This window comes from Canis lupus, chromosome 8 (genome assembly GCF_048164855.1).
Source record: "Canis lupus baileyi chromosome 8, mCanLup2.hap1, whole genome shotgun sequence".
NCBI lineage: Eukaryota > Metazoa > Chordata > Mammalia > Carnivora > Canidae > Canis > Canis lupus.
Window position 1 is genome coordinate 76,069,835 of NC_132845.1, and position 14,649 is coordinate 76,084,483.

At 45.5% G+C, this 14,649-nt stretch overlaps 1 protein-coding gene across 15 annotated transcripts in view; it reads right to left on the bottom strand.

Annotated features, from left to right (window-relative positions):
• Positions 1 to 14,649, bottom strand: part of CALN1 (calneuron 1) — a 529,301-nt gene that overhangs the window by 367,641 nt on the left and 147,011 nt on the right. For all 15 annotated transcript variants that reach the window (XM_072837564.1, XM_072837563.1, XM_072837571.1 and 12 more), the window contains one exon: positions 7,462 to 7,586. In XM_072837564.1, the coding sequence (XP_072693665.1) occupies positions 7,462 to 7,586 (125 nt within the window). The remainder of the gene's footprint in view (positions 1 to 7,461; positions 7,587 to 14,649) is intronic.

The window sequence follows — 14,649 nt, forward strand, 5'->3', positions numbered from 1 at the left end:
TAAATAAAAATAATAATAAAATAAAAAGAAAATTACTTTTAACCAATTCAGGTAAAAAAAAATAAGATAAAATTATTAATAACAGACATCCTGTAACAAAGTAACTGGTATAAAACTAATACTCCCACCATGTACAACCGTACAACTGAACAAAATAAATATAAAGCAACTATTTTCAGGCCATAGACAACAGGTGGCCCATGACTGCAGGTGCAGGGAGAAGGACATTGACCCAGTGAGTCCTGTGGACTATTTCCCAACCACAGCTCATGCTTTAGGGTAGCTGAAGGAACTAGACCCTTGTGGGGTAAGACTGCAGAGAGAAAGCCCCAGGAGTCTGCATGTGGGTTTCCTATGAATACTTAGTGGAAGGCTGGACCTCCCATGTATAAATAGGGATTAAACCGGACTTACCAGGAAGCAGTTACTCTGAGATTGAGAAGAGAAAACAGATACTAGAATTGAAGCAGCCCTAGAAGCAGCCCTAGGAGTCTGAAACACCTCATTAATACCCTAGGCATCCAGCTGAGACACTAGAAGGACCACATCAAAAGAGTTAAGAATACACTCTAAAGGCCTTCTTTAGATCCACATGATCAAAATCTAAAACTAAGCCCTGAGAAGATCTACAAGGAAGATGGAGTAAGGAGGCTGAGTCCCTGCCCAGTTCGAGTGACTTGGAAGATGCTTTGGGATTTCCACAACTCTACCCTAAATGAAGCATAAAACCAAACTGACACAACTTGAAAGCAGTCAGCTAATAATTAAACTATCTATTGGAGCAAAAATCAGCACTCTTCAGAGAAAGATAACAGAACACAGAGTCTCTATATCAGAGCATTCAAAATGTTCAGTGTACAACCAAATATTAACAAGCATACAAAGAAATAAGAAAGTCTTAACATAATCTAAAAAAAAAAGACAATAAAAACCAACCCCAAGATGGCCTAGAGCCTAGATGTTGAATTCAAATACATAAAGACTTTAAAGAGCTGTTATAAATATAGGAAAATATTTCCAAATAATTAAAGAAAAATATTATTTCAATGAGTAAGCAGTTGAGTGTTTCAATAGAAAAATGGAAACTATAAAAAAAGAACCTAATTAAAACTCTAGAACTGAAAAATATTGGGTGCATGCTTCTGTTTTAATGTGTGTGTGTGTGTGTGTGTGTGTGTGTGTGTGTGTGTGTTGGGAAAAAAAAGGAGACAAAGAGAAAGCATATGTTTTAATATTAACAATCAGATGAAGGTATACTGTACTTTTCAAACCTCTATGAATTTAAAATTTTTTTAAAGGTGAAATAAATATTAAAAATATATACTTATATATTTGTGGGCCAAGAAGAAAAAAGTGATAAGCAGTGGGATAACCTAATGGAACTGAACTGATCCATGAGTGATGTTGTAGATGAGGCCTAAGGAGATTTAACTCCTAATGACTATAGTCAGGGGCTGGGGACCTGGCCCAAGACAACAGCAATATGATCAGAGAAGAAGGAGCAGTTTCAAGAGAAGTCAAGAGAAGTCAAGATCTGCAACACTTTGCCAATTTTATGTGGAGAGTGAGTGGAAAAAAGAGGAAACAAAGATGACTCCCAGATTACTGTTGTAGCTGTCTATACAGGACTATAGGTAGCAGACCTAAAAATTCAGAAGGGAAGCAGGGATTGAAGATATATATCTTGAGGCTATGATCAGCACGTAGATGTTCATGGAGACCACAACAAGAAACAACCCCAGGAGACAAGAGTGTGTAAGCAGTGAGCAGAAGAGGAGGGGCAGACAAGGAACCATAGAAATGACACAGAGGCAGAAAAGAGGTAGGAGGATAATCAGCTAGTGACATGGATGCCAGAGCAGTGACAAACTTCAAAACCAAGTGTGTGAGCAACACTGCCAGATGCTACAGAAAATCCAGAATAAACACTGAGAGTCCACTGGATTATTCGACCAAGGGTCATTGAGAAAACTGAGCTGTGCTGATACACTGAATCTGGGATGATCTAATACAAGTAAACCAACTACTGAAACGGGGCTTCGTGATGGAAGGGTGGTGGGCTGATTCATCTGTTCCCAGAGCTCAAATTAAAATACCCCGAAAAATCTATGTATGAGCATATCACCAGATACAGTCATTTTGAGATGCATACACATGCCAAAGGTTGAGGAGAATTTTCACTATTGGCAATACCAATGGAACTGGAGAGACACAATTTCCCCCCATCCTGGGAACTACAGTGGTGCTTGTGGCAGGAAGACACTAACTCACCACCAACGTTTGCCCCTGCCAGGGACCCAGAGGCTAACTGACCAGGCCATCAGGCAGTCACTCCCTATTTCACAGCAAGTGTTTTCCATGGTGACCTACTCCCCAACCCAATCCAAACCCACCCAGCAGCACCCCTTCTCTAAGCTCATTCAGGGAACACTACTCTCCAGGAGGAGCAACTGGAGCCATGGTTGCTATGTCCCATTCGGGATCATATCAGAGAAAGAGAGAACTAGGGCGTACCTGGGAACACTGAATGCTGGATGCTAGTTTGGGAACAGGAAGAAGAGCAAGAGAATGGAAAAAAGCAAAGGAGTTACAGAATTCTGTGGCATAGGAAACAAACCCAACAGTAGGGGCAATCAAGATCCCACCTCCACCCAGCAGCCATGGACTAGATGAGTGTTTTCTAGGAACTGGACTCTCCAGCTGGGGCTGTTAAGGGGGAAATTATCCCAGGTCCGAGATAAAGCAAAGATAGAACAAAGAAGGCTATAGATTCTCTACAAACCCTGTTTGCTCACAGATTCTGGGCCCACAAAAAATTTTATTGAGTCACAAAGCAGAACAGAAAAAAAGCAAAGGTACCATATGAAAACATCTTCTAACGCAAAATAAAGGTCTTATCAGCTGGAAGACATGGGGGGAAAGGCTTTTACATATGTGTATGAGCATATATGTCTCTATATACATTATGACAAGAAATAGGAGAGATTTCCACAAACTGTGTCCAAGTTGTTCTCAATAAGACAAAGAGTTGAGAGAAAATAAAGAAATATGGCCCCGGGAAAGCAGGAAGACAGAGCCATGAGGAAAGCACATCTTAAGCTGCTGCAGTGACAAGGATGGGGGGACAATGAGATTATATCCTAATAGCTACAAACTGGAAACAATTCAAACACTCATTGAGAATAGAACAAATAATTAAAGTATGAAATATTTATATATGATGGAATACTATCTATTAATGAAAATGAATCAATTTCAGGTACCCTCCAAAACATGACTGAGTCTCACATATATGTTAAGGAAGAGAGACTGGAAACCAAAGAACAGCTATGGCATGACCCCACTGAGCTGAAGGGAAACACAAACTGGGCTGAAGGGAAACAATGAGAATAAGCCAGGGAGGCACTGGGATGGACCTCAGGGTGCTTCGGGGTGCCAGCAATACTACCATCCTTAACCTGGGTGGTTATTGCATGAGTGTTTGCGTTCAATAATAACTGAACTGTGCATTAATACTTTTCTGTATTCTATTTTGACCCAAAAAAGGTTTTTGTTCAAGATTTTATTGATTCATGAGAGACAGAGAAAGGCAGAAACACAGGCAGAGGGAGAAGAAGGCTCCCTGCGGGGAACCTGATGTGGGACTCCATCCCAGGACCCTGGGATCATGCCCTGAGCCAAAGACAGATGCTCAACCACTAAGCCAGCCAGGTGCCTCCAAAAAAGTCTTTTTTTTTTAAAGGAACGAGGACTACTGAAATAAAAGTAGGCTTTAAAGAAACTGAAACTTCATCCATAATGAAAATATGCTCTAAAGGCAGAAAAAAAAAAGTTTAAATGACCATAGACCAAGTAAAGTAAATCAATGTAGAATACAAACTCAAGAAAGAATGCAGGGTGCAGAGAACGATGTGAGAAGAGACATATAATGTGGAGGACAAAAAGAGTGAAGATCTAGGATTAGCATGGAAGGCATGAAATGCCCACACTCAGACATTTCACAGTTGCCACGAGGGAATCATGAGGACAGCAGACTCAAACATCACAGACATAACAGAAGGGGGACGACTAGATTATAACCTAACAGCCCCAAACTGGAAACCCAAATATCCATCCTGGATTGAATGAATATAGAAACTGGAGTATATTGACATCCAGTGTATATTCACACCATATATGAATGAAAATGAATGAACTTCAGATGGATACAAAATGAACGATTATGATAGCATCACAAGCTTATTCAATAGAGAGTTTTAAGAAAACAGCTTTTACAAAATTATAATTCTCATGTCTAATAAAATTCCACATAATACAGTCTTAGAAGCACAAGATACTGCTAATAAATGTATATACATACATTCCCTGGATAGGTTGCAAATTCCTTGGAAACAGTTAATAATATTCTTATTTGATTTCCTGCTCCACCCAGAAAGCATTTGGGTAAATATTCCTATATTAAATGAATAAACAGGAATGGACCAATGGATGGAAGGAAGGAAGGAAGGAAGGAAGGAAGGAAGGAAGGAAGGAAGGAAGGAAGGAATCTTGACCAGTTCATCCTTGCTGAGTTTGTTAGGTGATTTTCAACTCTAATCTGGCCAACTTGATGCAGCTTTGCATAATTTCCTCCTGAGCTTTGTTTAAAAAGAAATAGAAACTTGCCAGAGTAAATGTCAGCTGGAGATGGCCTGCACAGCAAGTGGCTCTTTTCATGCCTGTTCTGGGAGGGTAACCACTCTGAACTGCGAGAGTTTGGCCCTTACACCAAAGGGGCATTCATCCCTGGTGAAAAACCCTAGCCAGGTGGAGGAACCTGTCCCCCCATTGGCGATACCTAAGCGGGGGCTGCAGCCACAGAGAGGTAGGGAGGGGGGCAAAGTGAGGAAGATGGTACCCAGCCAACAGATCACAAAGGATGGTTTGATGTCCACCAGTGTCCAACACATCAACTCCCTGCACATACCATGTGTCTCTGAGGATAAACGAGCAGTAGCAGTACTCTAGGCTCAGCTTGTCCTAAACAGCCAGCAGGCAAAGCCTCAGACACGTGCCTTCCACGAAAATCAACCTGCACTTGGTGTTCAGACTCTGCCTGCTTGCTCTAAACTCAGCACACATCTGCACAGCCCTGCCCAGAGCCCCAAGATGCTCATCATAAAGCATGAGCAGTCATAACTCAGGGTTCACCTGTGGCCAAAAGTAAATAAGTAGAAGGAATCTTCCATCAGAAAATAAATGGCCCTTCTCCAAGCTGTGAGCCTGGATTATCCTCCTGAAGGACAAACACGGTGTCTTCAGCAGCCAGCCTCGGGCCTCAGGCCCTAAAGCCTGGCTGGACTCCACCGGTGACCCCGCAGGGCCCCCACCACTAGGCCCACCCACCTAGCCTTGCAGGCTGCTAGAATCTCTCCAGCTTGGGCACCTGGGTGGCTCAGTCAGGTAAGCACCTGCCTTTGACTCAGGTCATGATCCCAGGATGCTGGGATCGAGTCCCACATTCGGCTCCCTGCTCAGTGGGGAGTCTACTTCTCCTTCTCCCCCTGCCTGCTGCTCCCCCTGCTTGTGATCTCTGTCAGATAAATAAATAAAATCTTAAAAAAAAAAAAAGAAAAGAATCTCTCCCCACTCTTCTCGCCTGCTGAGAAGGCACCTTTCAGCCCGTGCACTGCCTCAGCTGCTTGCCCAAAGACGGGAAGGTGGTTGTGCCAGCCACCCCAGGGGGCCACAAACTCCAGCCCACTGTCCTCTTGAAAGGCTGTGCACCCTGGCCATGGCCCAGATTTAACAGAGAAAAAAGCCGATGATGCTCTGAGGAGATACCATCTCTTGATTATTCATGACAAAGCTGAGAGGGAGGAGGAAGGGAAAGGGGAAGGCAGGGTCTGTGAAAGCCACAGGTGATCTCCAGAATTCCTTTATGAGTAACGTCAGCCCCTTTAAGAGTTGCCCCAAATGAGGGACTTTCTGCCCTGTGTTCCCGGCCTCCACTCAGTGAGGCCTTCAGTCCCTCCTGCTGAGGGCTGAGCCCAGGGACCTACTCACCTGAACACCAGTGCAAACCCACCCCCCATCAAGGCCCCATGCTTCCCTAATCTCTACTGGGAGTGGCCTCGCCAGGTGCCAGGAGGCCCAGCCACTAAACACCCTGGCCAGGCTTTGGCCTCCTTTCTGGTCACCTCCCTTTGGGGGCCGTCAGGGGCTCTAACTGCCTGTTTCTGCGCCCCCCGTCTGAAGATCCTTGGCCATCTGGAGGCCAGGTGCTCCAGGGTCCTGCTCTCCTGTCCTGCCACCAGCCTCTGTGCAGACTGCAGTGAGCTCACTGCACCCCTGCTTCCTGCAACACCCCACCCCTCACCTCCCCACGGACCCAGCCCAGCCTCAGCTGCTTTACCACCTGCCAGTTCTCTAGCTAAGCAAGCAATCAAACTGCACAAGAGCAGGAAAAGCTATCCGGTGACCCCATCCTCCACTTTCCTCCACTCCTGCCAGCTCAGGAGCAAGTGTGGCTTTGTTGGCTCAGAGCTGAATTTCCCCACCTTCTTCATGTGAGTAACGACCGTGAGGCTTCCATCTGTGCACACAGACAGCACACTGGTCAGACCATTTCACTTAAAAGCAAATATATGGGGCATCTCGGGTAATTGTGACTTCTCTGTTTTAGAAAGCAAATTTTGACTTCATGCTTTAAAATGGTGTTACAAGGAACATGGCATCCCAAAACACTAGGGAAAATGGATTCTGGCTCGGCCTCAGCAGGTGCAGCACCCAGGCAAACAAACAGCTGGCTGAATCAACCTAATTCTCGGTTCTAGAAGAAATAAACTCCTTCTTCCTTGGTTTAATGTTGTTGTTTAATCAGGGAGCTAGTTGACCAGTGGAGATACAACAGGGCACTGTCCCAGGATGAATACAGTCATGGTGTGCCCAGGCTTGTTCTCCTCCCTGAGCCTGCCCCGGACACCAGGGCTACACTGTGCTACAAAGGAACAGAAGCAATTAAAATAATTGCTGTCTGTTCCCACCTAGACACGGCTTCCAGATGATTCTGATCTGGGCCGGATTCAAAGCACCGTGGCCCCAAGTCAAGAGCAGGGCTTTCCAGCCATCACCTCCCGGACAGCTGGGCCCCACATAAATGCCAATATGGAAATATGGCAAGGCCACTGGTGGGAAAGACTCCATAAACTGGAAAAGATATTTTGGTAGTTACAAGCTATCCCCTCAGTCAGCAGACACAGAAACCAGAACATTCACTGTAGATTTTTTTAGGCCACAAAGTGGGTTCCCTACAAAGAAGCCATTTGTGCAGAAACTACCTCTGAGCTCTTTCCCATCACAGCACGGTTAGACCTGGCCGCACAACTGGCGGCCAGAGCCTGGCGCGCTCACCTCAGATGCACAATAGCCTCCAGTGCCCCCCATGGGCAGCCAAGCTCCCAGACAGGGCGGGCTCCTTACCGTCCAGCTCCTCCACGGAGATGTTAGCAAGCTGCTCGCTGTCACTGCCAGCAGACAGAGATCGGTTGAGGTAATTCCCCTTGTACAACAGGCCGGCAGTCACATGGTGGAAAGGCATCTTCCCCCTGTTCACAAGAGAAGCAGGAGCGGGGAGAGAAAGGTGTCATTATTCATTCCCTCTTTCTTTCCTGAAAGGGCCACCTTGGTTTTCAGATGGCCAGTGTCATTTTTCAAATAACAGTCACATTTCTAGAGGGAAGGTCAGCAAATGCCAGGGTCCCCATGGGGACCTGATCACTCCCCAAATGATCTCCAGATCTATCACTTTCTTCACTTTACACCTTACTTCATTTTACCAATTTAATCACGAATCTGGCAGACTGTGGGCCACCATGGCATCAACAAATCCTGTCCCTACAAACAGGAATGCCTCTCCACTCCTTTCCTTGGCCTGATAAACTCTTTCTCAGTACTCCTCAGGACTCATACGGAACATATGTCCCAGAAGCACTGGGCTCCCCAGGGACTGGGTGTCTTCACTGTGACCGTGTGGAGATCCAAGGGTTTCACTTGTCCCCGGTAAAACAGATGATCCACTCACACAGCACTTGAACCAGGTGGGAAAGAGCAGGCCCTAAATAAATACACACAACCTTCTGTGCCTTGAAGAAGCAGCCCCCCAAGGCTGACTGGGATGCAGACACCTGTTGGCCAAAGCAGCTTCGGAACACAGCCCTCTGAGACGCCACTCACACCACCTGCCCTGGTGTAACATTGAATGGCACCTCAGGTGCCCCCGAACAAAGCAGCTCCGGGCAATTGCACATCCCCTGGGCCTAGACCAACAGACCCTCTAGTCAAAGCTTCTCTGCCCAGATGCCAACCCTGGAACTTAGGAGTTCCCACCAGTGTGGTGCAGGCTAAGGAGGGAGGGAGGAAAGAGAACTGGTAAGGAGATGGAAAGTGCAAGCACTGAAGAGCTAAAGTCAAGGCAGATAGGACGGTGGGCTCCTCTGCAGCAGAGAGAACATGACTGTTACACTGAGTGAGCTGCTGGGCATGTCAGGAACCGTGTTCTGCTTCCCCCATCTGGAAAGGGGGCTACAAGGACTGATAGAACTTTGGGTGGGATTAGGGAATAGGTGGGAAGTACGGGGAGTCAATTCTAGGCTGTGGGTAAAGGACATCTGTTTACAGACCTCCAGGAATGTGAATCAGGCAGCAGTAGAAGGGGTAATCTCCCCATCATTGAGAGTATTCAAGCAGAGACAAGGGCCTCCCTGCCAGGGTCCTGTGGGAGAGAAATAATCCCTGAGCTCCCTCCCCAATCCTCATTCCCACGTGTACAGTCCCATTTCTTTACTGAAGTTTGCATCTGTACAATCAGTGGGGGCAGCCCAAGTGGCTCCTCCAGGCACTGTGGAGTGACAAGGTGTAAATTACAGCAGGTCTCTGAGGAGGACCACGCAGGACACCCAAACCTTGGTGTCCCTCAATCCACATTCATGACAACAACTGTCCTAATCATGGGACATTGGAGCCAGGGGGCGGGGGCTCCTGCCTTCTTTTCCCTGGGACACCTCTGAGCAACAAGCCTGCAGGACATGCCACGTGCCCCCTCTCTAGTCTGGAGCATACAGCAGTGCGTCCCTATCGGGGCAGAGAGTCGCTGCCTCATGAACCAAGCAACGAGACTCCTAAAGTTATGGGGCTCAGTCCAGAACACAAGGCCAGTTAGTCGAGCAATCAGTTCTAGAACACAAGCCTCCTGAGTGCTGTTCGACTAAGCAGCCTCAGCTAAGCACCAGACATCTTCACCGGATGTCAAACTCTCATTTCAAACTCAAGATGTCTAAAAATGAATTAATTATCTTCCTAAAAAATAGGCCGCACTTCCTGATTTCTCTATTTCTATCAAAGGTACTTTTCAGTCATCACAACAACTAGGACATCTCCACAAATGTTCTGGGCCCCCAAACGGACACATGGCCGAGGCCAGAGCCAGCCATCAGGCTCCAAGCCACCCTCACCCCTGCCCGGCCAGCAAAACAACATCCACGGCCCCTCACCCACAGCAGGATGCTAGTTCCAAATGTGTCTGCACTGGCCAATTACAGGGGGGATATCTTCAGCTGATTATAAGCCAGACTTACCCCTCCCACCCAAATCTATCTTGACACATAGAGTAGAATCCAAGAATCCTCCTCTGGACAAACACTTCAATTACCATCTCCTCTGTTCACCAACTTAATTTTCAGACCAAACATGTTTAAAAGTGAGACTCAGGTGTATGAATCAGGACCACTCTCACTTTTCCTAGGGCTGATCCTGATTTTGGGGGGCCATGTACTGTACTTACTTCACAACACTGGCTAATGCTTCCTGTGTGGCTTCAGCTCCCCTCCCAGCAGTGGCCACAGGACCCTGTCAGCCTCGTCAGCCGTCCTTTTAAAAGTTTAAGTCATATAAACATGGGAAGACACAGATTTCACTACCTGGAGAGGGCACCCCTCCCCCCGAGGTCAGGACATGTGCAGAGAGCATCCTCTTCCCTTGTCACTGCTCATCACTCTAGTTTCCCCACATTTCATAAACAGCTCCCCATTATCCATCCTTCTCTTGGTTGTCTGAAGCTCCGGAGGTGCCACACAAATTTTTACAACCACAGTAACAAGGTTACATTCCGTGGAACATCTCCAAGCCACAACCTAGGTCAGCCACAGAATCAATGTCAAGTACTTCACAGAGAAAACTGGCCACAACTGAATCCTCCCCTGATATACTAACATAATTTGCTTCTAGAAAAGGCAGCTGACAAAATTAGGTACACATTCAGTGCATTCGGCTTCCACTCAAAATGCTCCACATCTAGTGGGAAAGGAAAGGTGCAAAGCACACGTACAGATAAATGAAGTATGTTCAAGAAAGGGAAGAACAGTATCCCAAGTAAGGTAAAAACAGCCGCCACAATTAAGGGCTAAATTTCACTCCAAGCCACCCGGGAAACCCAAGCTTTAAGATTCTCTCTTTGGCTAAGGAAAGGAAACACACAAGTTCATCAGCAAAGACAAATATGATCCTGCCCTGAAAATTCAAGATAGATCCTTCTAGGGAAGACAAAGAACAAAAATATTTTTCTTCAATGGCAATTTTATTCATTAAGAGATATTATTTATGTGACTGCTTAGCATGTGAACATGTTTGTGGGGTTTTTTTTTCTTTGTGTTTTCTGCAAGGCAGTGCAGTTTCATGGTAAAGAACCAGAACTTTCAGGTCAAAACTGATATTACACTGGAATTCTATCTATTATCCTTATTAGCCATGTAGGTAAGTTCCTTAACCTCTGTCCGCAACACTTTTCTCCTTTTCAAAAATTCTGATACACACTGAATAGCATTTTTGTAAATATGAAATAAGATAAAGTATAGAAAGCACTCGATTTAACGCTAGGCATTCTCTCAATAATACCATCAGTGATTATTTGCTAAACGTTATATGAAGCAAGAAAGATGCAGGGCAAAGAGACCATGGATTCATTAGGTTGAAGAAAAAACACATTGGGTTACTTTTTTAAGATTTTATTTATTTCTTTGACAGAGAGAGAGAGACAGAGAGAGAGAGAGAGCATGAGCCGGGGTACAAGCACAGGGAGAGGAAGAAAGAGTCTGAGCAGAGAACCCAATGCTGGGCTTGATTCCAGGACCCTGAGATCATAACCTGAGCCAAAGGCAGATGTTTAACCAAGTGAGCCACCCAGGCATCCCTAAATACACTGGGTTATTAGGAAGAGGTCAGTAAGGGCCTGGCAAAGGGTCAGCTTCGAGAGGAGTTGGCTGGCATCATGCACCCCGGTGGTGAGTGACCTGGTGTCTGAGCAGTAGAACACCAGGAGGTCCCAGTGCCACGTGCTGTCAGCAAGCAGCTGGCTCTATCAGGAGGAAGGAGCTATTTGAATGGAAAGCACCAGAACTTTAGAGGAGTCTGTTTCCTGGTCACCCGGGAGAGTGCCTTCATGGTCACCTCAAGGACACGGTAGCAGGACGCTGAAACAAAAGGGGTGGGGGAGGGGTGGATGAAACAAGTGAAGGGGATTAAGAGTACACTTATCTTTTTTTATTTTAATTTTTTTAGAGAGAGAGCGTAAGGCAGGTGGGGGTGGTGATGGAAGGGGCAGAGACAGAAGAGAGAGACTCTTAAGCAGACTCCATGCTGAGCACAGAGGTCTACTTGGGGCTCGATCTCAAGACTATGAGATCATGACCTGAGCCAAAATCAAGAGTCAGACACTCAACCGACTGAGCCACCCAGGCACCCCAAGAGTCCACTTACCCTAATGAGCACTGAGTAATGTGGAGAACTGTTGAATCACTATATTGTACACCGGAAATGAACATAACACTATATGTTAACTATGTCAGAAATAACACTTAATATAATAGACAAACCAGTAACAAATGAAAGGGTGGTTCCTGTTTTTAGGGTCAGGGAACTGGCATGTTTCCTGGCAGGGTAATAAACAGAAGAGCCCCACTCACATTTACTTGAGATGATGCCCTTCTGAGATGGTTAATTTTATGTGTCAAACCTGAATGGGCCACAGGAGGCTCACGTGATTTGCTTACACATGACTCTGGGCGTGTCTGTGAGAGTCTTTCTGAATGAGATTAACCTCTGAGTCAGTAGACGAGGAAAGCAGAGTGCCCCCCTCAAGCTGGGTGGGCCTCATCCAATCTGCTGGAGGCCTGAATAGCACGAAACAAGCAGAGGGACAATTTCTTCCCTCCGCCTAACTGCTAAGCTGAGACACCATCGTCTCCTGCCTTTGGATGCAGACACGGACTGGTGCTTACACCACTGGCTCTCCTGGGTCGCCGGCTTGCCAATGGCAGATCCTGGGACCTCTCAGCCTCCATAACAGTGTGAGCCAATTCCTTATACCAAATCTCTATCTATATATCCTATTGCTTATGTTTCTCTGGAGAACCCAGACTAACATACCTTACTTTTTTTTTTTTTTTCTACAAGATCAACGATTCAGGCATACTGCTGTAGGCTGATATTATTATTCAGGACAAATACTTGTCCCAAAATGTAATTCTGCAGGGCCTTTCAAAGCAGTGCTCCTCAAAGTGTGGTCTGTGGACCACTGCCAGCTGAACACTGCTTATTGCTGGTCTACAGTGAGATAAGGACAGGATTTGAAAGAAAGCATAGAAATTTTTATAGCAGTTTACAACTTTGTCCCAACATCTAAGCATGTGACCAGTTGACTTCATGTGTGAACTAATCCTTCCCCACAAATTGTTTGAGAGGCACTGCCCTAAAGTAGTTTCTGTAGGTCACACACATTTCTGGTAATGGACCACAGAGAGACGGGGGAAAGAAATCTAGAGAAATGCATTTTAACTTGGGTCTGAAACTTTTTCAAGTAACTTAGAGTTTTTTTAAGTCTTCAATGGACTTTGGAAAGGAGGTACAAGACATCAGTAGAAGAGTGCACTCTCTGCAGGAGCCTGGGGTGTGCATGGAATCTACTGCAGATTTCACAGAGGCTCCTGTCCCCCAATTACCAGACATACAAGGGGCAATGTTGACCTTCCGTTCTAAAAGTTAGAGAGCCCAGCCAGCCCTGACAAGGTCTTTGCCAAATTCCTCTAAAAATACCCATGAAGACATGAAAACAATGATACTCCCAATAGCACCAATGCTAGGTTGTGGATAAAGCTTCCACTATGTCAGCATGGTCAGGAACAGAATGACAATCAGTGGCACACCCACATTTTGAATTGAGAGAGTAAATAGCAAAGTCAGATGGTAAATGGATAAGAAAAGATTTTTATCTACCCCAATTCTCTCCTAGTCCAGGGACTCAGCAATGGCCAACCATAACATCAGGCAACCCTTCAGTCTATGTGGGAAGTTCTTTTTAAAAGGAGCCAGGGTCAGGACTTCTGGGCGGCTCAGTGGTTGAGCATCTGCCTTTGGCTCAGGTCATGATCCCAGGGTCCCGGGATCGAGTCCCACATCTGGCTCCCTGCATGGAGCCTGCTTCTCCCTCGGCCTGTATCTCTTGCCTCCCTCTCTGTGTCTCTCATGAATAAATAAAATCTTAAAAATAAAAATAAAAGCAGCCAGGATCAAATCCCCACTGTCCTTAGCACCTCTTCCTCCAGGTACTCAGGTCACCCTTCCCAATATGCAAGGGGCTAGAAATGGAAGGGTTTTGGCCTTGCACGTGGAGATGTGAAATCTGCTGCTGGCACGGGTATCAGTAAGAAGGACCCTTGGAGCAAAGACCTACAGGATTACGGCTTTTTGTGTCTTACTTTTGACTAAGAAAGAACTGCAGAATATCTTAAACACCCCAGAAATGTGTGTCTCCTCGTCATGGTCCAAGAGTTAAGTGATGGGGAGACAACAGAAGCCCATCCTACTCCAGCAAAGACGCGCTCCATGAATGCCAGCCAGACACCCGGCATTTGACTAAAGCACTTAAAAAACAATCGTGTTCCCTGGTGAAGATCCTGCAGGGGCATGCCAACTGGCAAACAGAGTTTGGATTAGAGCTCAAATCAGACAGGAATGAGTAAGCAGAAAAACACCAACGTGGGGGTCTGCATAAAAAAGTTCTGCATCATTAGAGGAGGAAGCACTTTCACAAAGATGCAGAGCAAAAAACATACTGTCAACAATGCTATGATACAAGAAAGAAGACAATTTTGCAGTTTCTGGTTATGTCCTTACAAACAGGAAAGCAGGGTGTGTATGAAATAAGAATGCAAATTCATAAGGAAATATCACAGTAAAGGGAGGAGATAACACATGAAAAGTAAAAGACAATGTGCTGAGAGGCAACCCTTCCGAAGCCAAGAAGAAACCCCAAAAATAAAAGAATGAAAATCTACATTAATGGCAATAAAGAGTATTTCAAACAAAGAGGAAATTCAGCAAACAATACAATGCATGCATGGACCTACCACTTAGGTTAAATACAGGCTAATATTTTACCTTATTTGGTACAGATTTTTTTTAACAGAAATATTACATTGATGCCCTGCCCACTTATTCTATTCCTCCACCTCCTTCCCTCCACCGAAATGCATCCTTCCCATCCATGTTTTAAATTTTCCTACATTTGGGAGCATCTCTATAGAATATATTATAGTATTGCCGTATATATCTTTAAAT